A 25,164-nucleotide genomic window follows, 5' to 3' on the forward strand; every position below is an offset into this window, starting at 1 on the left:
TATAATATTCTGTAAATAGAGATGCAGCTTTTTGTTTCTCATGTAGGATGTTTGGTCAACACATGAAACATGACACATTTGTGAGCACTGGTTTCACTAACTAGAAAAAAAGCTCTGGATCTCTTTAGAGGGCACGAGAAAAAACACCTGCCCATAAAAAGTGTGTGTGTGTGTGTGTGTGTGTGTGTGTGTGTGTGTGTGTGTGTGTGTGTGTGTGTGTGTGTGTGTGTGTGTGTGTGAGGAAGGGGAAAGTAGGGGACCTGTGCCCCAGTAGAGCTTTATGCCTAGCAACGCCCCTGCCCCACACCCACACCTCACAGACTTAAACAACAGGACTAAACACCCACCTCATCCCACTCCCCTCAGGGTGCAGGTACAGGGTACCGAGGTGTAGAAGGGCTCACCTTGGCAAGAGCCTGATGAATAACACCACTTTCTCTGTTTAAGTGTTGATGCCTCTGTGGATAGTTTGTTTAGTAGAGTGGAGCAATGTATGATTTTTGTGAATGTCTTTGTCTATGTTTGTGGAAACGCAGAGGGTGCTGTGTAAAAGAATTTCCTCAAGGGGACAATAAAGTCTATAGTCTAAGTCTAAGCCTAATTAACTTGTGCCACATCCAAAAGTTTGCTGATGACACAGCCATCGTGGGATGTATCAGGGATGACCAAGAGGAGGAGTACCGAAGTCTGGTGAGGGACTTTGTCACCTGGAGCCACACAAACCACCTGCAGCTCAACACCTCAAAAACCAAAGAGCTGATCATAGACTTTGGGAATTCCAGGCCACGCCCCCAAGCTCTGTCCATCGAGGGGGCTGAAGTGGAGGTTGTAGGCACCTACAAGTACCTCGGTGTGTGGCTGGATGACAAACTGGAATGGGCAAACAACACAGACCATCTGTACAGAAAGGGACAAAGCAGAATGTACTTTCTGAGGAGGCTGCGCTCCTTTAACATCTGCAGGAAACTCCTGTGGATGTTCTACCAGTCTGGTCGCCAGTGTCCTTTTTTACTCTGTGGTGTGCTGGGGGGGCAGCACATCAAAGAGGGACTCTTCCAGACTGGACAAGCTGATCAGGCGGGCCGGCTCTGTGGTCGGCATGAAGCTGGACTGCCTGGTGACAGTGGCAGAGAAGAGATCCATGAACAAACTGCTGGCCATCATGGATAACACCAGCCACCCTCTGCACACTGTCATCAGCAACCAGAGAAGCTTGTTCAGTGACAGAATGCTCCTCCCCAGATGCAGCACAAATAGACTCAAAAACTCCTTTGTTCCTCGTGCAATTAAACTGTATAACTCCTAACTTGGAGGGAGGAGGGGGGGCGGGAGGAGGACAGAGGATTGGGGGGGAGAAAAATAGTCTTAACTGAACTGATCACAACACAATTCAAACAAGCTTGCACTACTCAGTATTTATTGTTAATTATCAATCTATTTATTATTGCTGCTGCTATTTTATTATAAACCTGCACCGGTATTCCTTTTTAGACTTGTATATTGCTGCTACTGTGAACTGTACTGTGTATATAACCTGTGATTTTTTATCTTTGATATCTGCGTGGTGTTTTTTTCTGTCCTTTGGTGTTACCTGGCTGCTGGAATCTGAATTTCCTGAGGGAACCTTCCCAAAGGATTAATAAAGTTTCTATCTTTCTATCTATCTATCTATCTATCTATCTATCTATCTATCTATCTATCTATCTATCTATCTATCTATCTATCTATCTATCTATCTATCTATCTAATTATGACAATTTGTTACAAACAGTGTTAAGATTAATTAAAACGACAGTGTTCAATTACCTTCCATACCCCCTTTTGTGCCTTAAACCTGGATATCACATCACCACAGCACTCTATTCAAGTGAGGTCAGGCAAACTGAACCACTCCATGAAACGCTCTTAATGCTTAAATTGATTTAACCCATGTGAACATACATGCTTTGTCATCAAATAATTCCAACTGAATTTCTTCCTACACAACAGGCAGCTGAATGGTTTCTCTCCATTGCAAGATATGTGGCAAATAATTCCACCATGTGGGCAACTTGAATGTTCATGTACGGATCCAAACAGGTATGACCTCTGCTTCTTGTGAATCCTCATATGTGCAGCCACACTGTTGGGAAGTTTTAGTTGTTTTCCGCAGACCTCACAGTTTAACAGTTTCTCCGCCATTTGGACGTTAATGAGCTCGATTTTGCGCTTTGGCTAAACTCTGCCACTGAAAAAAACAGCTGTACTGTAGGCTTTACTGCTTCCCTTTGTCTGTTTTCTTAGGTGGAGTCAGGCTGTGTGACTCACAACTTTCAGTCTGCTGGCTTCCCCTTGAGAAGTGCACTTTCATTCCTTTACTATGACTGCAGTCTGTCAGAGTTTTTAAACAGAACTTAGGCCCAACTCTATGTAGAATTACAGAGCAGTCCAGCATTTACAAATAGACTGAGAGTTTCTCTCATCCTTCATGTAATCAGGTCGGGTGTGAGGTTCTTCCATCCTAATGCCGGTATCCAAGTTCAATGGTAGTTCCTTGCCTGGACTGCTCCTTGGCTCCTGCTCCTCCTGTTGACTGCCGGAGGGTCTGAGATCTTCAGATCACTGTCCTCCTTATCCTCACCAGTGTTGTGGCAGCTCTCAGGACTCAATTCTGACAGGTGTTTCTGCTCCTGTGCATTGTTAGAGAACACTGGTACATCTGTTCAAATGAATACTTTCCAGTCCTAAGAGGTTATTAGATTTTGTGCAAACACAGCAGACTGCCAAAATAATTTAAGAGTCAATAATAAAACATACTTATTAACACTTGTGTTTGGTTGATATCTTACAAAGAATGGATTCTACCTTTAATAAATATATATATAAATAATGGTAGTTTAGCCACATTAAAAAACGACATCACCAAAAACAAGAATATTTGATTTTATCATCAAGTTGAGAAAATGTATGAATAGCAAGGGTTAAGACACAAAACCTTCATTGGACTTTATTTTGGAAGATAAATAGCCCTAGTTCTGGTCTAATACCAATTAGAAGCAGGAATGAGAATACTGCCATCTACTGGACTTGAGTGTGTGAAATATGTGTGTTCAATGATTTTAATTTTATTATGTAGCTTTTTAAATGTATGAATCCCAGAAGAAAAGCACTATTTTTTCACTGTTTTGAAACAAGCTACACTCTTATGGGCCAAAATGCTCTCAAGCTCGAAGAACAGCAACCTAATGAACATGAACGAATGGAAAGATGTCAGAATGAGGGGGCTGGGCTCAGTGCCTTGCTTGAGGACTTCTCAGCAGTGCACAGGAAGTGAACTGGCTCCTCTGTTCACTGGCTTGAGAGGTTCACTAGGAAAGGACGAGGCATCGCTCCAGCTACAAGTCCAATTTACAAACTTGGTCTATGACAGCACTTGAACCAGTGACCCTTTGGATCCCACCTAATACCTGCAGATTGAGCTACTGCAATCCCATACGAAGTTATGAACTGGAGGATTGTTGGATAATTTTTTCTTCTGATGAAAAAAACATAAATATATATATTTATATATGTGAGTATGTAGACAAAAATAAATAAAGGGTGATTACAAATTACAGGACATTATCCATCCATCCATGTGCATTTCACTGTTCACCCCCTTCAATTTGCAAAAAAAAATATGTAGAAGAAATATGAAGTCTGACCACAAGGTGGTAGTCGGCTACTGTAACTCCCTGAAGATTAAGCAATGACTGTCGGAACAAACAGAATTCATGTTCATTTGTCATTTTCTACTAAGATGTTTGATGTTTCTGGGGAGAACCACTTGTTATAAATTCAAAAGTATTTCTCCATCTCTTCTTTTCTCATATTCTGTCTCCAGGTAAGAGAGAAAAGAGAACACTGAGTTATTCATCGATTTAGGTTTGTTATTTAATTAATAAACTACAGTAGATTAAAAATTAGGATTGATCCAAGAAATACAAGTAACATATTTAAAACGCAGACATGCTATTAGTTCACAATATCACACAACTACTGCCTCCTTTGTGTGAGAAAACATGTATATATATTTATAAAAAAAACAGAGAGGTTTTAAGTAGTGATAAGTGGAGGATAATCTTTCAGTCAAATTATCTTATGAACATATGTTTAAATGTGTGTATTGTCACTCAGACCGGTGTGCAAGGCTAGTTCTGATTGGTAATGTAGCATCAATCCAGTGGTTTGGGTTTGTGATCATGGAGGTCCACACAGCAACCTCCTCTTCCGTAGAGTCCATCCAGCTGACAGCTTCTCCATAGCTTTGACCTGTAGACCAAATACACACAAGTTTCCTTTTTCATGTTGAAGAGGTAACCACAGCTTTCTTATCAGAGAGCCACACACAGACGACAAAATGAGGCCATGGAAACAATCATAACACCTGACAACTGCTCCTGTATGTAAAGAAACATATACACACTGCTTTACTGTCAAAACATCAGCCTGACAGCTGAATTGAGAAATCCAAAATCCCACCCCCATGCTGGAAGTAGTAAAAACATAACAATTTCAAAAGTCGAAAGAATTAGGTCCTATCCTCTAAATATGAAAACTTTGTTAACAATCTGTTTATAGGAAGCACAACTTCATCAAAGCTGTCTCTTGCAACCACTTCACTGATTTCATCTTCCCTCAGGAAACAAACAGCGACAAAGAGGCTGCTGCTCCATCAGTGGTTTGATCCTGAGTGCCACACACCCTTGTCAAGCACAGTAACACTAAGTATGAGCAAAACAACAACATCGATATTGAGGCAAACAACTTCACTGAGATAAATCATCTGAAATAAGAACTGTTTACCACATTGGTGTCGTGTAAAACTTCACCCTGCCCTGCCACCAACCCAACATAAGACATTTAGCATTGAATAGTCACACTGAGACACTCTCTGGTAACCCTGATACGACCTCGCTCTGATGACACGACCATCTGAAATGCCTGAAGTGCCAGCGGGACAAAATGTGAAGTACTAGGCTGAAACACTGTCAGCATAAAGTTTCAAAACACCACTGTAATAGAAGCATAACACTACTTTTATGGCTCCATCTACAAAGTTGACCATAAAAACAACCAGTCAGTCAAACATCCCCTTTAATGTGACATCCCCTGATACATACACTGCTTTCCTCCAAGCCCACAAAATGTCAGGGGACTCATTTAATCTTTAAAAAAACCCCAGCTCTGACGATTGGATGAAATTCCAGTAAAGTTGAGCTATAAAACTTTGCAGACTTTTTAGATCTTCTGCATATCCATGCCAGCACGGAAGAACAAATACTGGCTGCTGCTTTATAACAAGGTAAATATAGGTGTGTTGTTCCCTTATCTGTCACTATCCTGTTGCACTATAAAAAAAATAAGAATCCCCATTGAATGGTGGGTCATTCCATTTTTCCTTTTTGTAGGCAGAGAATGAAAACTGGCAAAGACACAGACAGGTTTGGGGTAAATTGTCAACATTTTCTTTGGTAGGCATATTATTAAGATCCTTTTGATATGGGGGTGTTCAAAACAAACATACACACCTGACCATAAAAATAAAAAATCCATAGTGTGGCTTGCTTACACATAATTAACCCTTTTGTTTAGTCTCTAATCCTGAAAATCAGGGCTATGTATTTTCACAACAACAACTAAGAGCTGCATTCTATCTAGTATTACTGCTCCAAGGCAATCCTAATCCTCCACCAGAGCCACAAAAAGTCAAGAATCTCTTACATAACAATCCTGTTAAGAATTTCATGAATCTCATTTTGCTTGTCTGTACTCTTAATAAGGGCAAAATGTCGGTACAGGATGTAGACATAAATAGCAGCAGAGAGAAACACTCACCTGTTCCACAGCTTAAACGAATGCCTCCTAAGACGTTTGTTTTTAACCCTTCACGCTGCCACACAGTCAGCTCGGCGCAGGCCTCTCTCAGGTCACTGGTATGGAAGCCGTCATACACCATGGTGTGGTTGTAGGTGGGGCTGATGGCGTTCTTAATCATCCGCGTCTTCTGACCGCTTTGCCGACTAGCATCTGGGAGTATGTAGCTTGTTAAGGGGATTCAAATAAGACAATTAAAATCAGACAAAGGAGATGTTAATTGTGTTTCTTTTACTTTGTGCATTCGTAGACAGTTGTTTAAGAATTCTGCCCACTTGAGGAAGGCACACACATAACAAGACATATCATGACTAGGGGTGTGTCCAGAGTTGGGGCCAGGGGTGGCATGGACCTCTAATTGTAATCCAAGGTGCCACCCTAAAATCCTAAAATACTATTGGCTATTTTCCCTGTCAGATGCGGGACTAGTGTTATTGTCGACTCTTTGGAGTGTGTTGCAACAGGCTGCTTGTAGATTTCTTTGCATTTAAATGTAGCACATCTTCTTTTGTTCGTACTTTAAATTGCAGAACAATACTTGACACATCTGTCTTTGATGGAATCAGTCCATCAAAAACTGCTAGCAACTTCAGCACACTGTCAATTAAAAATAAAACATTGATTGGCAATTTTTAAGTATTTTAAATTGTAACTTTTTAAATACATTAGGTAGGTTTACATGACCACTTCTATTCAGATTAGAATCAGTAAAATTGATCAAGCTGATTAAAAATAACCTATAAACACTGATCAGAATACATTTGATGATCCAGTTGGAATTTCAATAGAAACAAAAAGGTTGGTATGTCACCTTTGTTTTTCAATTAAACATCCATGTGTAAACTCATTCTGATTGTATTATGTTGGCAGATGTTTTGCGCATGCTTGTTTCTTGTCTCCTTTGAGTTGAGATAGCGCAAGACCGCTTTGGCCCAACATGGTGGTGCGAAACTGGTCGGAGAATGAAACAAAAGTCCTTTTGGACATTTTGAAAGATTTCAATTTATAGTCAATCGGCTTTGGTGGATGAAAATAAATAAACAATGACCCCTCCAACAAAATTTCACATTTTCCCCTAATAGTAACACTGCGCTATTTTCACGCTGCTTCATAAAAAACGAAACAATGAAAGTTAATTATCCACACAATAGATACTCAACCTCCCCTATGGTGTCCCGTTGGTAGGCTACACTGTGAGCCGGGCTGCTACAACATCAAGCTGCTAAGGGTAAGATTGGCACCTTGAGCATGTTAACACCACACTGGAAGGTTACACACGATTTTCAATCGGAAAGATAGAGGCAGAAAGTGGTCATGTGAATCCACCTGTTGTATTAAAAGAATTAAGCTAAGAATTTTGAAATGTCACCAAGTAAAATACACAGGAATATAAGATCAGAATGATTCTTAAATGTTAAAATGTTGTACTGTACGGTAAAATAGATATGATTAATAAAGATAGAAAGGGTGAATAAAGGCTATTCAATCGTGTGTGTAAGTGCGCACACATACTTTATGCCACCCCTGCATAAGTCTGTGCCCCACTTTGGCCACCCCAGTCAAAAAAGTTTGGACACGCCCCTGATTACGGCTTCTTAAAGTGCTCAACCTAGTGTATTAGCATTGTGTTAACAGTTTCCTATTGCATCATCCAGCAGAAAAGAGGCAAAAGCATCATGTATAAGGAGCAGTTGTTCAGGCAATCCCCTTACCAAAAAAATGAGCCAAACGACATGAGCTAGCATTGTGATCACTTTCCATTCCTTTCTGCTTTTGTTTTTCTACAAGTACAGATTGTACCATGTTACGTAACTAAAGGAAAAATTCAAGTATACGTTGCAGAGTTAACGCACCTTCGAACAAATGAGTCTATAGCGCCCCCTTTGTTGGTCAGGAGACTTTGAGCCTCTCGAAGCCAGATATGAAGCTCTCCTGTCAGAGGCAGACCACCACCTTAAACCGCACACACACACACACACACACACACACACACACACACACACACACACACACACACACACACACACACACACACACACACACAGACAGACAGTGCATGAGACACGTGTGATTACTGTAGGACATCACATGAATCCACAAACTGTGTGTGCTCTGCTCACCCTCATAGCCATCTGGGATGAACTTAATAGAGAGCACGATGGTCCCGCGACTGCTAATGGAGTCTGGATTCAAATGAACCTGAGATGGGGGTTAGTAGAGAAGAGGAAGAGATTACAGCAGACAGAAAGAAAAGGAAAGGGGGAGGGAGGAAAGAAGTGTGGATGCAGGAAGATATTATGGTTACATAAAACCTTAGTTGAAATTCACAGCATGTCTTCCACTCCCTTCACAGCTCTCTCAGACACTAGAGACACCCCTCCCTGTTTTCTGTCTGCAACAAAGCAGCCAAATCTGCTGCTACACAGACACAGAGATACTAGACAACAGTTCACGCAGGCCCTGTGGTTTTTTGGTAAATATTTGTGAGTGAATATTCAAATACATTACATCATTTTTTATCTTTCAATGTCTGTTCTTCCCTACCCGAGGTTGCAGATCCTGCCATAGTGGTTGAGTGCATGTCCAGTCCCAGAGGCCCAGAGCCACCTCCACCTCTCCAAGAAACACATTCCTCCCAAGGGGCTCAGCATGCCACACTGACAGGTTCAAGGTCCGGCTCCGTATCTCTCCCTTCCGTACTTTATACTGTGAGATGACATCGAGAATCAGAGAGGAAACACATAAAAGGAGGAAACAGACAAGTATAGGACAGAGATTGCCATGCTTGCTGCAGCACAACACTTTACATTTAGTAATTTATATCATAAAGATTTGGGATTTGTATTAAAGCTGCCACTTTATGTAATATGCTAATTAAAAAGTGTCTCACTCGGAGCGTCTGATCATAGACTGGGTTCAGAGTCTTCTTCTTCACTGAGGTTTTCTTCTTACTTTGACTCGACTTGTCTGGCAGGAGATATGATTTAACATATCTGTGACAACACACACACACACACACACACACACACACACACACAAACACAGACATTTTTGATAGTTTTATTGTCTTAATTTTTGCTGCAAACTGTTTATCCACCTGCATCGTCACTCACGGGTCTGAACGATTCTTGCGTGCCGAAGCGATGTCCTCACAGCGATTCACATTGATCCTCAGCTCCTCCTTCTGGGTGTCATACACCAATGAAAACTGGATACGGCCCCTCACCTCCACCACTCCAAAATCCCCAGTGCTGAAGAGACTCATCATGCTCCCGCTGAGCTATAACACACACACACATACACACACACAGTGACAGACACAGAAGCGCAGAACAGAGATCAGCTCCTACGTCATTGTCCTAAGCTGAGTCATCTTGCGTCGCTGGATGACAATTAATCAAAAGTGCATGTATGTGCATGCATATGTGCATTTGTGTGTGTATTTGTATAAGAGTGTGTCTGTGTGAGTGTGTGGGTACCGTGTAGCCTGATTGAAGGCTGCCGGTGGAGCTGCTGTTTTTCAGAGATGCTGGCTCAGTCAGGCTGCTGCTCAGAGACTCAGTGTCCCCGTTGTGATAGTCATAGTCTTCCTGGATGCGCGCACATATGCGCACAGACAGACACACACACACACACACACAAGACAATATTCTTGAATACATCAGTTGCATCAAATTTAAAAGGACAACTGTGAAATAAACTCAGAGATTTGTGTTGTATCCATGCAGTTTCAGAATTAGGAAAATAAATTCCTGACTGTATAATTTAATGAACATCCCCTCTGTGCAATTGTTTGTGTACAGCTTGCTGAGGGGACATGCTTCACATACTAATATGCAGAAACATGGCAGACTATGGTAAGGTTGCACTGATGGCAAGAACATTTTTATTAAAGCTCTTTAAAATAACTTTTAGTTAGCATTGATTTTGGCACCCCCTGTGGACAAAGTAGGAAGATTTATCTCCTTGCTGATCTTGTCCATGTGTAAGTAGTGTTTCCTGATGACAATCTTATTCTTCTGTATTTCAAATGTTTAGGGTGCAAGTCACAATGAATCTTGACATAAAAAAGGCTGTCTCAGCATGTGAATATTTGAAAGTCAGACAACGACATCACAATTGGAGCTCTGGGACTAGAAGAGTAGCATGTGTAACTAGGGTTTAATTTTTAAGTCAGTGTACCAGAGCTGTCAGCTGTTGTAATCTATGAATAAGTGCGAGTGTGTCTGTGTTATAATCACCTCAAGGTCTTCTGAGTGGCCGTTACTTCTTTCATACTCTAGAAGGTGAGTAAATAGTTAATAACAACAATAATACAGCCACATAAGTACAGAATCACTTATGAGTGGCCCTCGTACCTTTGGATGAGGAGGAACTATTTCTGTACGGGAGACCCTGGAATTGAAGATGATCATATTTAGCAGAGTTTTTTGGGCATAAGAAAAAGTGAAAAATGAAAAAAAAAAAACATGTATCATACACAGACCTTTGTTATTTGACTTTTTGTTCTGGGTGTAGGAGAGGTTTTCAAACTCTCTGGACTGCTTCTAACACAAAGAAAATGTGTGAAACAAGCAGCTACACACAGTGAAGATATTTTTCTATGCCTGACTCCATCACTAACCCTCCATTCTGCTCTGTCAGTCTTTTGTAAGCTTCGGGAGATGAGTTGTTGTTGTGTGAGGATTTCTCTTTCTCGCCATGGAACAGTTCAGTCAGGGACACATCTGTTGCCATGACAACAACCATAGAGCCATCACTGGGATATCCCTACAACAGTAAAACAAACAGCCCCACAGGACTGCTGATAATATTACTGCCTTAACTAATATCTGACCTCTGCTCTTGGTCTTCCGGTGGCGGAGGGTGGCATGGACAATGGTGCAAACTGACGCCCGGTTGTTGTGGCGTTTGCTGCGCTCCTCATTGAACCACACCCCTGTCAAGGAGCGCAGACGTGTTGGGTCTGTCTCTGTCTGCTCGAGGATCCTGCAGTGTCGACACAGGTACAAGTTACACAGCAAGCAATCACATCTACAGAGTCAACTGATGTAAGGCCAGGACTCAAACTTGACACTCACCGTTGTCACTTTTGTCTCATAACTTAACTCGTAAAACAGACCATGACCTAGTTAACTTCTTCTGACTGAAAACAGGCATGAGTCCTACTATTTAGACACTGAGGAGTGTCATACACGTTCCTCCTCTATAGGTCAACACACTGACACAAGGGCTTTAACTGTAAGTCAGCTTTCAAATCTGCGGGAAAATTGGCAAAAATTTGAATAATTATTTTATCAAAGTCAAGCTAAATCTTGCAAGTCATTGTCAGCTATCAATAACATTGACAATGTAGGAGCAGTTACATTTTGTAGGTATAATTAATTCCACCCTGTTCTTTAACCTCCCTCACTAGCTCATCTAGCAAAAGAGTGGGTAACTGCCCCAACTGGCTCACAAAAGCCCAAAGTCCAGAGTGAGGTGACTGATTTTAGTTTACTCAACTGACTGAAACTTCTGGCATCTTTCTAGTCACTTTCTGTCTTTTCCTCTATATCCCTTCCCTGGCCCAGCCAGTTGGGGCAACTGTGCATAGGTCTGGTGTTGCTCAAGGTTCTTTCTTCCTGAGAAAAGGAAGCTTTATCTACTTATGTGCTATAGTGCTTGCTCATTGGTGAATTAGTTATATGACTGTAAATAATGTTACTGTCAGTCTATAACTGTTATATTTGTAAAGTGTAAGGAGATAACAACTCTATTTCATGAATTGTATGCCCTTGTTTCATAATGTGTATCAGAAGAAAACAGAGAAGATCAAGCTGCATTATTTCAATTGAAATTGAGCTTTTCATGGTAAAGAAATTACTATTACTATTCATCTAAACAGGATAAACAGTCACCTCTGACCTTACTCTTCCTTCATCGAGACGACGCAGCTCCAGGTCCCGCTGTATGACCTGCAGGATGCGGGACTGCTCCTCCTCTGTCAGGTGACTCAGGTCCAGGGAAGAGTCAGCCATCTTCTCCTCGATCCCTAAGTAAGAGGCACAACCACAATGTTAAACAAACAGACTATACCTATTACTCTCTATCTACATAATAACCCTGTTATTTAATGTGATTAATGAGGACATCTTTAAAGGTAAACAGTATCCTCTGCAGAGACTCACTATGTGTCTTTTCAGTGTTTAATCATTTACAAGGCAGCATATCAAAGAGGACAATGGGAACATTCAGTGCTTCCCTCCATTCTGCCTTATGACCACTGAAAATGTTACAGTGTCCTTCTCAGAATAATATATGAGGTCTGAAGAGGTAAAATTGTTTCATTGTTTCACAAGAAACAAGCTACAAAAGGTCAGCATGATAATAAACACATATTTTTCAGGGGACAAATGGTTTGTCATTACATGAGTTGATCCAAAGGTTAAGGTTGGGAAAGCAGGAATTACTTTTAATCAACACACTTCAAACTGTGCTGTGTAAGGTAAGCTACTGAGGTCTTGCAATTACTTCTACCAAAACTGTATAAAACTAGGATACACTTAAAATGTGTTGATACTACTTCTGTTGCGAGTCCCTTGTCTGGGACTACAAGTCCAGTGTTAAAATAGAAAAAGAAAACTTCAGTAAGCTATTAACTTATCTGCGGCACAACAAAGTATTAGTTTTCATTACATGTCTTTCAATTCGTGTGTTCGTGCCTGTATCCACTTCCCTGAGGCTAGTTACCTTAAGGTGATTCAAGCATGCGCAAAGCGATTCCCCTGTCAAAGCGTTTGGAAGTATAGCAAACAGGATATCGTGCAACGAGAGCACCACGGCCTTCTCAACGTGACACCTGAAGTGAGAAAAAATATGGGGATATTTTAGTGTTTAATAGATGCTAAAAGCCAAAACTGATTACAATTATTAGCTATATTCTTGGGGTTATAGCAGTAATGTGGCTACCCACGCATCAAAACCATTAAACACATTAACTGTTTGTATTCAAAACACACAAGATACGATGTATGATAGTAAGATTAGAATTATTATTCAAGATACTAGTCAAAAAATGCATAGGAAATCCCTTTTAAGAACACTTGGCCAATGCAAACACACTATATCCTCATAATGAACAGCGCGAGAGAGAGCACACCTGTTGCTACTTTTTCTCCTTTGGAACTAGGATAAAAGTTCTCCCCCACGTATTTCTTTCAAAAACTTAGAAGAATCATATAATTCCAAGCAGCCAAAAGTGTGTTACCTTACTTGACAGCTTCCGCAAGTTCCATCTGCGAAAAGTTTGGTGCAAAGTTGTCCTCAGTGCAGTGTTTAGCGTGTGTGTAGCGTGTGTGTGTCGAGGTTTGTGTGCTCAGTAAACGCAGAGAGCACACCCTTCAGAGTTTAAGTCCCCACCATGTCAGCTGGGAGCCGAGCGCCAGGCGGAACAGTCAGATACTGTGTGTGTGTGTGTGTGTGTGTGTGTGTGTGTGTGTGTGTGTGTGTGTGTGTGTGTGTTTGCTTTACTGTGTAATTTGACTCACACACACGGATGTTTTACCAAATGGCAGTAGGGTGGAGGTGGGATGTTAACTTTCCTCCTTGTAGCTGTCGACACCTGTTAAACACACATTCGGCGTCACACTGTACACTGTACACACTCACACACTTCACTTTTGCTTATTGGGAGTGTGTTTGTGTGTATTGGGGGAGGGTGCATTCACAGCAAAAGGGACCTGTATTCAGTTCTATCCTTTGTCAACAGACTTGGAAGACAGCCACACTCTGTCCAGTTGGGGAACTTCTTTGTGCAGGCTTATTCAAGCCTGTAGGTCCTGGCTCAGACAGAGACTGGTGCATCCAACCAGCCGTCCTGCTGCTCCCTGAAAGGCCTCCATCAGCGCTCTGCCGCTGCTGCATTCTGGGATCCACACAGACACCCAGGCATGTAAGAATTAATAGGATAGTTTTATCAGCAGATACTAGGTGTGTTTCAAGAATCCAGCTGAATCACTTCACTCACTGTGCTGGTGTGGACAAATATGCTCTGAGCTTTGTGCAACATTTTACTGAGATTAGCAGTCAGCCTCATATCATTTGCATGCACAAAGCAGACACCCATAAATAAAGAAACAGGTGCTTATCCTTGGTTTATTCAGCCCTTTCAAAGCATTTTGCATTCCAGTGACACACCCTTAAAAACCAGACCTATACAATGATCTACTTAACCAACACTAGCGTGATTAAACAGGGTACGAACACACATCTTTTTAGCTGTTATTGATGGACTGAAGCTAATATTGATGGTATGAACATGAGCAGTGAGATCAGAAATGTCAACTATGAAACAGAATTTTCAAAAATGACTCAACTTTTGACAACACATGACAAAAACACATGAAAATCAGAGGGGTGGTGCTCCAGCATTAATGGAATTAATCACCATTATGCAGATTGTAAAGTGCACTTTTTTGATTTCCCCAAAAACAGATCACCAGTTGTTTGTATGGCTCTTTAAGCTCCTTATTCAAACTATGAAACTCACTGCAAGTTAACAGATTAGAAAACATATATGTGACATACACAATGTTTAATCTCAATCAAACACTTGAAGTTATGCAGGTCCACACTTAACACAGACATTTTCTTTAATAATGGATAAAATCTTTCAGGTAATCATTTCAGTCTATTTTTGGAAAAATTTGAAATGCCCGTTTCGATCTTGGATGCCAACATCCTTTCCTGGAATTACATCCCCCTTTCCCACATCAGCCTTGTGCTATTTACACAGTTTACACTGCTTGTTTAATACGGATGCAGAAGATGCATATTGTAAGAGGTTTCACCAATAGACATGTAATATAAGTGTCACAAAGCAGAGGAATCAAAGCTGTTTTGTGTCTCATTTGTCAGATTGTGTGAATAGCGACAGTCAAAGTATCTCTGCAACATCATTACTATACAAACACAATAAACACGTGCACAGACACTCACTACACAATGCAGTATTCTGGAAGAACAAAGTCCACTTAATAACACACCCATCCCCCAGGGGTACACATTATTGGGAATGACAGGGGCTCATGGAAAAAAAAACACTCTTGTCGTCACAAATCGATGAGTCACTGCTCGGCTGTCTTCCAGGCTCGGCTGTTCGTCCTTCATACTTCTCGTCCTTACTGTGCTGGCTGATCTCTGTGAGAGGACAGACACAGTATTAATATGCAAAGATGCGTTTTGTGATTAGAGTCAAACTGCAATCAAGATTGATGTCTAGGAGGAATAACACTGTGTACAGGCTGTTGTAAATTGCTTCTGCCACCAGAGGCCGCTGTCGCACCAGCAGACCATTACACATTCACATGCATCTATTTAAACTGACACAGTCACGCTAGATTTTTTTGTCCCCTGACAGATGTGTGTATGAAAACTCACATGGGATCATAGCTGCTCTGCTCTTTGGATTTGAGGAAGCGCATGGCAGCGAAGCCACCTGCCTGAACACACAGCACCAGTATGATACCCCCAATGAAACTGGACATGTCAAACTTGGCCTGGGAGAACTCTGGGGAAGGGTTGGGGCTACTTCCATCACCTGAAGTCAAAGAAAATGTAGAATTTGAGGGGTTTAGAGTGAAATTTCCTGATAGAAGAGAGTGTCTGATTCATGGATTTTTACTAGAAATGACAAAGTGCCAGCAGGGAACATTTAACTCGGCTCTTATGGGAATAATAAATGTCGTGACGCAAGTAAGAGAGGAGGGGGGGGAAGGGGAGGTTTGGGCTGAGCTGATACAATTTACCTGAGTCACCTCCACCTCCACCATCAGCCACTGTCTCTACAACTGAAATAAAACATGCAAAAGAGAGACGACTTAGTGAGTATAACACAGAAAAATATCATGATATTTTTGGAGTGTTTTGCTACCTGTGCACAATTCAGACACTCTAGTCCAGCTGCAGTTCATGGCGATGTCTGCTGAGTCTCCCTGATCAGTCACACACATCCCTGTATCATTACCTAAGACAGAGAATAAGCTATTTAGTGTGTGTATATATGTGCGCACGCGTGTGTGTGTGTGTGTGTGTGTGTGTGTGTGTGTGTGTGTGTGTGTGTGTGTGTGTTTGTTTGTATTTGTGTTACACTGAATAATTGAGTCTTCTTGTACAAACTAGGAAAGCTTAGGTTACAGCAGCCATGATGATTGAATTACTATCAGAGGTCAGAGGCGTGTGCGTGTATGTCTGTGTGTGTTTGTCTGAGTGTGTGTTACCAGTTGGACAAAGCCTCCAGACACAGCCTGTCAGGTTGAGCATGGAGTCTCCAACACACAGGTCACATGACTCAGCCTGAGAACAATCTGTAGAAGGAGCACAAAACAGGCAGTCAATGGCAGTGCCACTCAAAATAAATTATTGGCAGACCCACAATTATCTACCCACAGAGACACAAAAACTGTTTAATTATTGCAAGACATCCTACGAGTTAGTACAATGTCAAAACAAGCAAAAGTGCGGGGGCTAAATTCAAGAATAATGCCAAAGAAAAGATAGCAGAGTTACTCATATCTTTATAGTCTGTCTGCTTGAAAGAAACATTAGAACACAAGCCATACAGTTTAAAAATGGACGGATACATGATAAGATATTACTCTTGAAGGTGATTACATATATGAGAAACTGGGAGTCAAGGAAAGGAGTCATCAGATACCAGAAAGGAAGGTGAAGGAGGAAAAGCAAGACCAAAAGACACAAAGTCTGTGCTATGATAGGAAAATAGAGGGACAAATTGTATATTGATCCATACCTGACTGTGAGCACACAATGGGCACCACAGCTAGAAGCAGCAGTGTGGAGCAGAGGACCTTCAACACCAGCGTCTTCATCCTGACAGCAACAGTCAAGCTGCTTGGAGGAAAATGTGGGTAAAAAAAATTTTGACCACAAAAGGGTATTCGGTAGTCAAGATTAAGATAGTTCAAACTGAGAAATGGTTCTGTGGTGGGACACAGAGGAAAAGACAGCAGAGACAGAGATCTGTGTAACATGAGCGACACCAAAACTCGGTGTCCTAGCAACTATCTGACCCACCTTCACCCTGCTGAAATACACACCAGTTTGGATGGGGTGACAACTGTTCCCTATGAGCTACAAGTTAACATCAGTAGGCTAAAATTCGTATTGGTCACATGTTAACACTGTTACTTTAATAAGTGAACATGCTAATATTTGCTAATCACTTCTGGACCAAAGACTGCATAAAACAATGTACAGGATAAGTGAAGCCAGAACTTTTACAGTTCTTAAAGCCTGACTCCTCCAAGTTAACGTCTGGGCCATGACTCAATCTAGAAAATTAGAATACACGTCAAATACATTTTTCTCAAACATGCTATCTGTCATAGCAGTTACTTCTTTTCATGGTGATTTACATCCAAGTGTTCATTTTTCGGAGAAGTGCAGTTTTATTTGGTTATTTGATTATAAAAAGATGATTGATTGATAGCTCTGTCGACAAATGCGGGCGCCTGCAGAGTTCTGTATAGTACAGAGAGAACGGCAAGAGAAAAAATAACGAACACAAACACACGAGTCGTTGAACTCTCAATTACAATGAGTGTCTGCTTCAAATTGTTTTGTATCTGAATTTTGGCTTCACTTCCACAATGGGAGGAGATTGAGGAGCACTGTCCATAGTAATATAACGTCAACTGTCTGAACACAAAGCTGAGGCCATGGGGCTGCGTCAGTTTTGCTGCTAAGTCATGTGAAATAGAGAAATACATCCTCAAACCAATGGTGCGACCATGTTTCATTGTAATCCATCTTATAGATTGTGATATATATTTCAGAGTTGAGCAAGGAGACTGACAGACCGACAGAGCATCAGATGCCATGCACAGAGCTTAACTGCTAACACAGCTAAAAATATATCCCTGTTACACAACATGTGTTTTTTTTATACAGGATACTCTCACCTTAATATGCCTCTAAAAATCCTTAGATCTGCACAATCTGAGGGGAAATTACACTTTACTTTATTTCTATTTCTATTATGGTCATTATGAATGTTGTGACATACTTACACTTTTGTTATTAATCCAGTAGATGTTGAGATATGTCAGAGTGGACAGAGGATGCGGACTGACAGGCTGACAGACAACACAATCCTCAGGGCAAAACTGCTAACATGTCTAAAAATATATCCCTGTTTCACAACACTTATTTTGTGTATTTGATTCTATCACCTTTCCGGGCCTCTAAAAGTCCTCAAAATCCAAAAACCTGAGAGGGAAAGATCCCTCTATCATCAAGCTAATTTCAACTTGTGGTCACTCCAAAGCCATAAGCTGTAACAAGATGCCTGGAGTGGCTTTCAGCAATCACAAACAAATGTGTTGCAGAACAATACAAGACAGGTGAGAGACATGACAATCCAATATATAATTTACAAAACGATGTGAAAGACAACAAGTGAACACTTCCGAGACAAAACAGTGACTAACAGGAAGTATTGTTCTGCAACACCTTAATTAAAAAAAGCAACCACAAGCAAATAAAATATACTAAACAATGTTCAGGGATGACTTTATGTATTTTCCCTGCATAGAATCGAACTGGTACATTTTTTAAAGGATCTGCTTGAAAAAGAAAGTTAAATAGTTCAACACAATCACTGTGCTTATTATAACAAGGGAAGTGTCTCATATAGTTGTTAATGTGTGTCATGAGTTATCCAATCTAACGGAGACAGCTCTATATATAAGTGTGAACATACATTGACATTTGGCAATGTGATGAGGTGTTAGACAGCCTGTACGTCAGCAGTCTATTATAATTTCAAATGGTTCTCTTTGCGATGAGGTGCTGCCCGGTCACTTGTCAGTTCTCTAAGACATGATTGATTCACTTCTGATTGACATGTCAAACCAGGTTTTCAGGTCCTTGTATGGAGAATGTGTAAAATAATAACTGTAGTACTTCAACAGCTCAGTGGTTCAAATGTGAGTAAAAATGTAAAGAGTGAAATCTTGCATGATCCTAAAATGAGAGAAGTGTTTGTTCTTTAATCTAAATTGAAATAAAACACATTTGAATTACAGTGCAAATGTTTTTCACGCATAATTGTATTCAGCAAAATAAAAAGATGGGTCTGTACAAAGGCTTTCTCTGTGAGCTCGTAACTGCATTAAAGGCTCTCTGATATACAGAACAAATGGGGAAAATGAATACATAAACTGAGAAAAAAATAATGGAAAGCAGTTGCGACAGTTAAAGCTCATTAATTTTAAATGACTCCTAATCTGACAGCTCCCTGATCAGTTTGACAAGTCTGTGACTTTTTAGTATGAGTTTATGTATTATTTAAAATCACTTAAGACACAAGTGGGGTTATTTTCTGGTGTTATGTTTGAAGTTACCATTGATGAAATGTGTAAATTAATGACTGTCTTTTTTATATGTTGGTTTATTTTTATTTATTACCACACAAATACGCATTTTTTGCCAAAGATAATTCACATCACCCATAATATACTGAAAATTAGTTTAGAGAAATGTTCACATCTTAATCCACCCTTTATTCCTAATAAAAAATGTTTTTTTTACCATATCCAATACCACAGTTATTTGTCATATCTAACAATTTAGAGATGAGCCTATACTATATATCTGTTGAATACATGGTGTTTAAAATTGTGATGTGTACTTCCTATTTAAAAAAATAAATCTGTATGTTTACAGCCTCACTGCAAATTAGTGCCTTCAAAAATATTGCTGTCATTGCATTAAGCATTAATCATGCCTATTCTATTCATAACCAAAACAGTTTCAAATCTCAGAGCCTCTTGGCACTAAAGTTGATTAATCACTATCTGTGTCCTCAGTTTGTGGAGTTTTAAAGTGAAGACCATATTCCTAGCATGGAGGCTTCAGGTTACCCTGCTAGGAATATGCTCTGTAACTGTCAGCTACACCCCTGCACTTAAAACTGCAAATGCACCAGCACGAAACGTTCTCTAACCTTCAGAGTGTTTGGTGATGTAGATGCTGTGAGTCATGGCCCAGGCCCTTAAAATCAGGTCTTTTGAGTCGAGAATCACGACACACTTCTCATCTTTGTGCAGTGGATTCTACCACCATCACCATCCTCACCTCTTCTCCCTCCTCCTCCTCCTCCTCCTCGTCCTGACACACAGACGTGGCTCATGTTCTCCCACATCTTATAGGCACTATAACACATTGCTTAGGTAAGCTACATGTGTGCATCTCCACGGTGTGTGCCGTTTCTGTGTCGGCGTGCTTTAAAAACACTATAAGGGATATGACAAAGCTGAACACGATTTATTCCTCCACCGAAGCTCCCACTGCAGCACAAATCGATACACATGTGAAGGACTGTAGTGGATAACTACAATTTACGGCACGCGATAGCGAGAGGAATTATTGGTAGCCTATCAGTGTAAATATTCATAAAAGCTGGCTGGCTGAAAAAATGACTTAAGGACATTAGCGCCATAAAATGTAATACGAATGGAAGACAATGTAGCTTTAAGTATCACCCAAAATTCTGTTCTTCACATCCTTTCTTCAATGCGATAAATATGCCTCAGGACCAAAACTACAGCTGTGATTTTGCATAAATTAGGATCGGCTCGATGAGACTGTCGCAAGTTGTGAAGGTGACACATGTTGCACCTCAGATCCTCTCTGTGTGACGTAGTCCAAGTTAATCGACAGGAAGTGTGTCCTAATATGGCTCGAGCAGGACGAGATTCCCCCCTCCTCGATATGTAGCGCATTGATATGCACGACCACGTAGACATCTGCGGCACCCACGCTCACTATCAAACCGGGGAAGCCACGGATCCCCTGCTGCTAGTGTGATCCTGAAGGAAGCAGGGGGGCTGTGCTTGGGGTCTTAAATCAAAAGGGGAAAATCAATACATTTGATAACAGGAAACATGAATGATTAGCATGCTGCTGTTGGATTCCAGGAAACCCTGTACAACCACATAATCTTTTCATGCGTTTATTCCGGTTTATTCTTACAGACACGATTCTTAATAATTAGCAACGATTTTAAGGGCTATCATATCACATGTTTGAACCTTATAATATACTTTTTTCATAAATTGATCTATTTCATTTAGTCCTGTCTGTGATCATCCTTGCGATAATTGTGTCTGGCGTGGTGTAAATAATTCAGCAAAGGCTAGAATTTCTGCCCGTTCATGTAGAATTATTGATCCCAATGCAAATTATGGGAATCGACAGTTTGTAAGACATATTTAGGGCCTATCTATCACATAAAAAACCCACTGCATTTCTCCAAGGTGTTGCATTTACATATTAGAATTAAACCTTTAAATAATTAATCTAACTCTTACAAGAATTTAATGAAACCCCTACAAAAATAATATTCAACATGGACAAAATTTTAACATGCATACGGCAGTATATTTCAGATTCAATAATAATAATAATAATAATAATAATAATAATAATAATAATAATAATAATAATAATGATTCATTCAAAAATTGTGTTTTCACCTTAAGAGTCTGTCTCTACCATAGACTGTAAATAAAAAGGTCTCTACGCACAGATTATTGTTTCTCTGCAGGACATCTCCCCATGAGTCATCCTTATGCGTTTCAGCACCAGGGACAGCTCCAGCCGGGAGCTCTGTCCTGCAGTTTGACATCCCTGAGCCAAGCCCAACACTAAACAATCTCCTCTCATTCTTCCATGCCAGCGGGTCTGATTGAGAAAACGTGTGTTTGTAAAAGGGTAGAGTGCGGTGGGGGGGTGGGGGGTGGGGGGTCCATTTGTGGTGACTATTTACAAGAAATGAGAGAAGGGAGTGAACCGCAATGGGAGGGGCTACATGGATGCCGCATTTTTCTGAATGAAATTACTCCCCATACATCCCCTTCCCCTGCTCTCCCCGCATTCTGAATACCGGCAGCTCATTGGTCGAGCCTCCCAGTCACTGACGTCAGACAGGCTCTCTTGTGGATGAGTTCGCGCGCAAGAGCATCCATTCTGCATCCCGTCAGCGCTCCGGAGAGACTGAAGAAGAGGGAGATGCAAAAGAGAAACTATAAGTGAGAGTTTGGATGAACTTCGATGAAGACAGCACAAATAAAGGAGCGCGAGCGAAGCCAATTACAGGGACTGTCTTCTTTTTTTAAACTGAGCTTTTCTACCTACAGCATCATCACCATCTCCTTCACAAGTACCTAATCTGACAAGAAGAGAGAACAATTCTGGAATCTGGACTTGCTTCAACAAGGTAAGATTAATGGTCCGTTGTTTATGTATTCACGTCTTTGTGCGATGTGTGCCTATTCATGTGTTCGTGCATGTGCCGGGGACATCCTCTGTGGTGCAATGAACCTGCAACTGTTATACAACAGGAGGTGGGATGTACCACCTCACCGTGAGACATGACAGGGGGGAGGAAGAAAGACCCGTGCATTAAAAACTCTTAAAGATAAATCTCTAATATAACAATAATATAGTATCCTTTACGTTGCGAAGTTAATTTCACTTTGCTTGCAACACATTCTGATATGAAAGAACAAGTAGACAACATACCAGGCAGCACAAGCATCCTAACCTTATAACGTGCGCATTCCTTAGATAGCCGACTGTAAACCAAATAAACAGCAAAGGCTTTTTTTAGTAAATGTATTAAGAGGGATGCTTGAGGATATTAAAGTGGACACTACTAAAGGGAAACATCACACTGGAGCTCACTAACTTGACGTGGAAATATTTAAGATTTAATCAGCAATATGATAAATTATGTGGATGTTTTTTTTGCTTCCATTGTGAAGGATTAAACCAAGGGGAAGACGGCAAAGTCTAGCATAGCCCGGACTTAAAATAACGTGTTACAGAGGCGCTGTTAACCTTTGGCTAAGAAAAGTGCTACATATTACATTAAATTGTGAATAAGAACAATAGGGACAATAATAATAATCAATAATAATCAATATTTTTATAAGTTTTTTATGGTTTAATATTTTCAAGTTTCATACAAGTTTAATTAATGACAGCCAAATGATGAATGCTTCTTGATGCACTTTCTATAGAGATGCATTAAGCACATATTGATGCATTATTTCTCTTGCAAGATAGTGACATCACTGATATGAGTAGTGAAACACTGATTGTTTGAAGTTTTGATATCTCTATCACCACATTATTTCCTGGCACATTCGGCCTCTTGCTGCTCCATAGGCTGAAACCACAGCTGCTGCTTTTCCCTGTTTATGCACTGATGGAAATGCTAATGACTAATTGAAGCTAATGTCAATATGTTCTATTTGTTTATTTTTCAGGTTGTGTTTGCGTGACTGCTGATCAACTATGATCCTGAACGCCTCTGATCTGGGCTGGGATGAGTCCTCAGGTGCTGAACAGTTCTTTCCTCTGGACCTGCTGGATAGGTCCCCCAAATATGAGGTCCCACCCCTCACAGTGTGGGGCGTTGCTCTATGTGTTTCAGGAACTCTTATCGCTGCTGAAAATGCAATAGTGGTCACCACCATCTTGGCCACCCCCTCTCTCCGGGCCCCTGTTTTCCTGCTGCTGGCAAGTCTTGGGCTGGCAGACCTCCTGGCAGGTGTTGCTCTGATCCTGCACTTCCTCTTCCTGTTCTGCGTAGAGCCCAGCGATTGGTCGGAATTGCTGACCTCAGGACTGTTGGTGACATCACTCACTGCCTCACTCTGTAGCCTGATGGGTGTCGCTTTGGACCGATACCTGTCCTTGAGCCATGCCCTGACCTATGGTTCAAGCCAATCACGTTACAGAGCTGCAGTCCTCCTGCTGCTGGTCTGGTTGGGTGCATGCATCATCGGGGCAGGACCTGCAATGGGGTGGCACTGTCTGGGAGAACCAAAATCCTGTTCTGTAGCACGACCTTTGACCCGGACTTACCTATCACTGCTGTGTGGTGGCTTCCTAGTAGTTGTAATGGTAACCCTACAATTGTACGCTGGAATCTGCCGCGTGGCAAGACGGCATGCCCACGCCATCGCTACCCAGAGGCACTTCCTCCCTGCTAACCAATCATATGCAAGTAAACATAGCAGTGGGAGGGGCTTCTCTCGGTTGATCCTGGTGCTCAGTGTGTTTGTGGGCTGCTGGATGCCTTTCTCGCTCTGGGGGCTGCTGGGAGACGCCTCCAGCCCTCCTTTGTACACCTATGCCACCCTCGTGCCCGCAGCAGGGAGCTCGCTGTTGAATCCAATCCTCTACAGTCTGAGACATAAAGACATTCGCAAGGTGCTGCTACAGGCCTGCTGCCCCCACAGATGCACACAAAACACACACATACACTACCCCGTGGATGTGTAGACTGCCAAACCTCGCCAATCCAACACACGATCTATGCCAGACATATCACTGTTTGTGTGCCAAGATACACACATAGCTGCATTGACTATCATCCAGGTCCAGAACATGAAGTCCCACACTCACACACTCCCACACATGCAAGCAGCACTTCTCCAAGAGATGAAGGCCTCCTGCGAATCAGAACGTCCTGTAACGTCCTGGCAGGCCGCCATCTTGGGACTGGATCAAAACGTACTGTCTTGTGTGTACTTTGTGCCTCATCCTCAGCCAATTGTAGATCTATCGGATCCACAAAATGAAACAATCACAGGGACATTACATGCATCAACACTCTTGAGAGTGGATATAATGACCATTGGCACTTTAATAGAAGAAGAAATGATGTGTTTTTAATGTAAACCTCTCACAGTTTGAGGATATATGTGATCCAAAGCCCAATTTTATTTACTTGAATCTCTAAAAAACACATTGTTCTAGACCTTTGAGATCCTATTTTGCACATGCTATTAAAGGCACTTTGAAAGGTACTGACCGTATGTTCATGTTGCGCAGCCTTTTTGAAATGAATGAATATTTTATACAAATGAATAATAAATATGCTTTTTTTTCTACTGGGCGACGTCAGCACTCTTCTCTTCTCTACAACCACAGCTTTTAGAGTCTCTCTCTCACTGTCTCTTACTCTTTAACTCAATTAGGCACAGACGACTGCTTTCTATTCCGGTATGCTAAATTATTTGGTGGTTAAGCAGCCATCAATGTGGTAATCTTGCACACACTGCGTCCTTTTAAAAACCAGCCTTGGTATAAGGATACACTGGTTATGCAAGAGGCTTTTCTCACACTCCTACTCATTTTCTGAACTTTTATCTATTCGACTCTTTTTCACACTCCCTACACAGTCAGCACTAT

The 25,164-nt window shown here is 41.2% G+C and overlaps 3 protein-coding genes across 10 annotated transcripts; 1 reads left to right on the forward strand and 2 right to left on the reverse strand.

The window, feature by feature from the left end:
- Positions 1-2,906: 2,906 nt before the first annotated feature.
- sytl1 (synaptotagmin-like 1) lies at positions 2,907-13,314 on the reverse strand. 3 transcript variants are annotated; one of them, XM_034704973.1, is made up of 16 exons: positions 13,145-13,314; positions 12,628-12,736; positions 11,803-11,929; positions 10,733-10,884; positions 10,520-10,622; positions 10,382-10,439; positions 10,254-10,290; positions 10,137-10,174; positions 9,375-9,485; positions 9,009-9,175; positions 8,786-8,888; positions 8,440-8,601; positions 8,016-8,094; positions 7,749-7,848; positions 5,857-6,062; positions 2,907-4,290 (listed from the first exon to the last, which is right to left on the reverse strand). In XM_034704973.1, exons 3-16 carry the CDS (start codon positions 11,913-11,915, stop codon positions 4,148-4,150), a joined length of 1,572 nt encoding a protein of 523 aa, XP_034560864.1. In that variant the 5' UTR covers positions 11,916-11,929; positions 12,628-12,736; positions 13,145-13,314; the 3' UTR covers positions 2,907-4,147. The 3 variants fall into 3 exon arrangements, with proteins under 3 accessions (XP_034560864.1, XP_034560862.1, XP_034560861.1); XM_034704971.1 differs by having other exon boundaries at positions 10,382-10,442; positions 13,150-13,313; XM_034704970.1 differs by having other exon boundaries at positions 10,382-10,442; positions 13,145-13,313.
- Positions 10,641-24,864, forward strand: gpr186 (G protein-coupled receptor 186). Of its 2 annotated transcripts, XM_034704974.1 has the most exons (5): positions 10,641-10,901; positions 11,783-11,933; positions 13,646-13,828; positions 22,098-22,177; positions 23,232-24,864. In XM_034704974.1, the coding sequence occupies exon 5, from the start codon at positions 23,260-23,262 to the stop codon at positions 24,250-24,252; it is 993 nt and encodes a 330-aa protein (XP_034560865.1). In that variant the 5' UTR covers positions 10,641-10,901; positions 11,783-11,933; positions 13,646-13,828; positions 22,098-22,177; positions 23,232-23,259; the 3' UTR covers positions 24,253-24,864. The 2 variants fall into 2 exon arrangements, with proteins under 2 accessions (XP_034560865.1, XP_034560866.1); XM_034704975.1 differs by lacking the exons at positions 10,641-10,901; positions 11,783-11,933; positions 13,646-13,828 and having other exon boundaries at positions 21,784-22,177.
- Positions 14,006-20,694, reverse strand: cd164l2 (CD164 sialomucin-like 2). 5 transcript variants are annotated; one of them, XM_034704979.1, is made up of 7 exons: positions 20,035-20,694; positions 16,688-16,788; positions 16,155-16,241; positions 15,809-15,901; positions 15,684-15,725; positions 15,316-15,475; positions 14,006-15,075 (listed from the first exon to the last, which is right to left on the reverse strand). In XM_034704979.1, the coding sequence occupies exons 2-7, from the start codon at positions 16,764-16,766 to the stop codon at positions 15,057-15,059; spliced, it is 480 nt and encodes a 159-aa protein (XP_034560870.1). In that variant the 5' UTR covers positions 16,767-16,788; positions 20,035-20,694; the 3' UTR covers positions 14,006-15,056. The 5 variants fall into 5 exon arrangements, with proteins under 5 accessions (XP_034560870.1, XP_034560869.1, XP_034560871.1 ...); XM_034704978.1 differs by having other exon boundaries at positions 16,688-16,785; positions 20,035-20,693; XM_034704980.1 differs by lacking the exon at positions 20,035-20,694 and adding an exon at positions 19,904-19,993 and having other exon boundaries at positions 16,688-16,785.
- Positions 24,865-25,164: the final 300 nt, after the last annotated feature.

This window comes from Notolabrus celidotus, chromosome 16 (assembly GCF_009762535.1).
Source record: "Notolabrus celidotus isolate fNotCel1 chromosome 16, fNotCel1.pri, whole genome shotgun sequence".
NCBI classification, from domain to species: Eukaryota; Metazoa; Chordata; class Actinopteri; order Labriformes; family Labridae; genus Notolabrus; species Notolabrus celidotus.

Excerpts from the sequence above, each read along its gene's own strand:
- sytl1 (XM_034704971.1), bottom strand. The coding sequence starts at position 11,915 with ATGGCTGACTCTTCCCTGGACCTGAGTCACCTGACAGAGGAGGAGCAG. Across the intron at positions 10,623-10,732 it reads CCGGAAGACCAAGAGCAGAG|ATGTGTCCCTGACTGAACTG; the intron begins GTCAGATATTAG and ends TCATGGCAACAG. Across the intron at positions 8,602-8,785 it reads TCTATGATCAGACGCTCCGA|TATAAAGTACGGAAGGGAGA; the intron begins GTGAGACACTTT and ends GTCATCTCACAG.
- cd164l2 (XM_034704977.1), bottom strand. The coding sequence starts at position 16,928 with ATGTTACACAGATCTCTGTCTCTGCTGTCTTTTCCTCTGTGTCCCACC. Across the intron at positions 15,902-16,154 it reads CTGGAGGCTTTGTCCAACTG|GTAATGATACAGGGATGTGT; the intron begins GTAACACACACT and ends TCTCTGTCTTAG. Across the intron at positions 15,726-15,808 it reads AGTGTCTGAATTGTGCACAG|TTGTAGAGACAGTGGCTGAT; the intron begins GTAGCAAAACAC and ends GTTTTATTTCAG.
- gpr186 (XM_034704974.1), top strand. The coding sequence starts at position 23,260 with ATGATCCTGAACGCCTCTGATCTGGGCTGGGATGAGTCCTCAGGTGCT.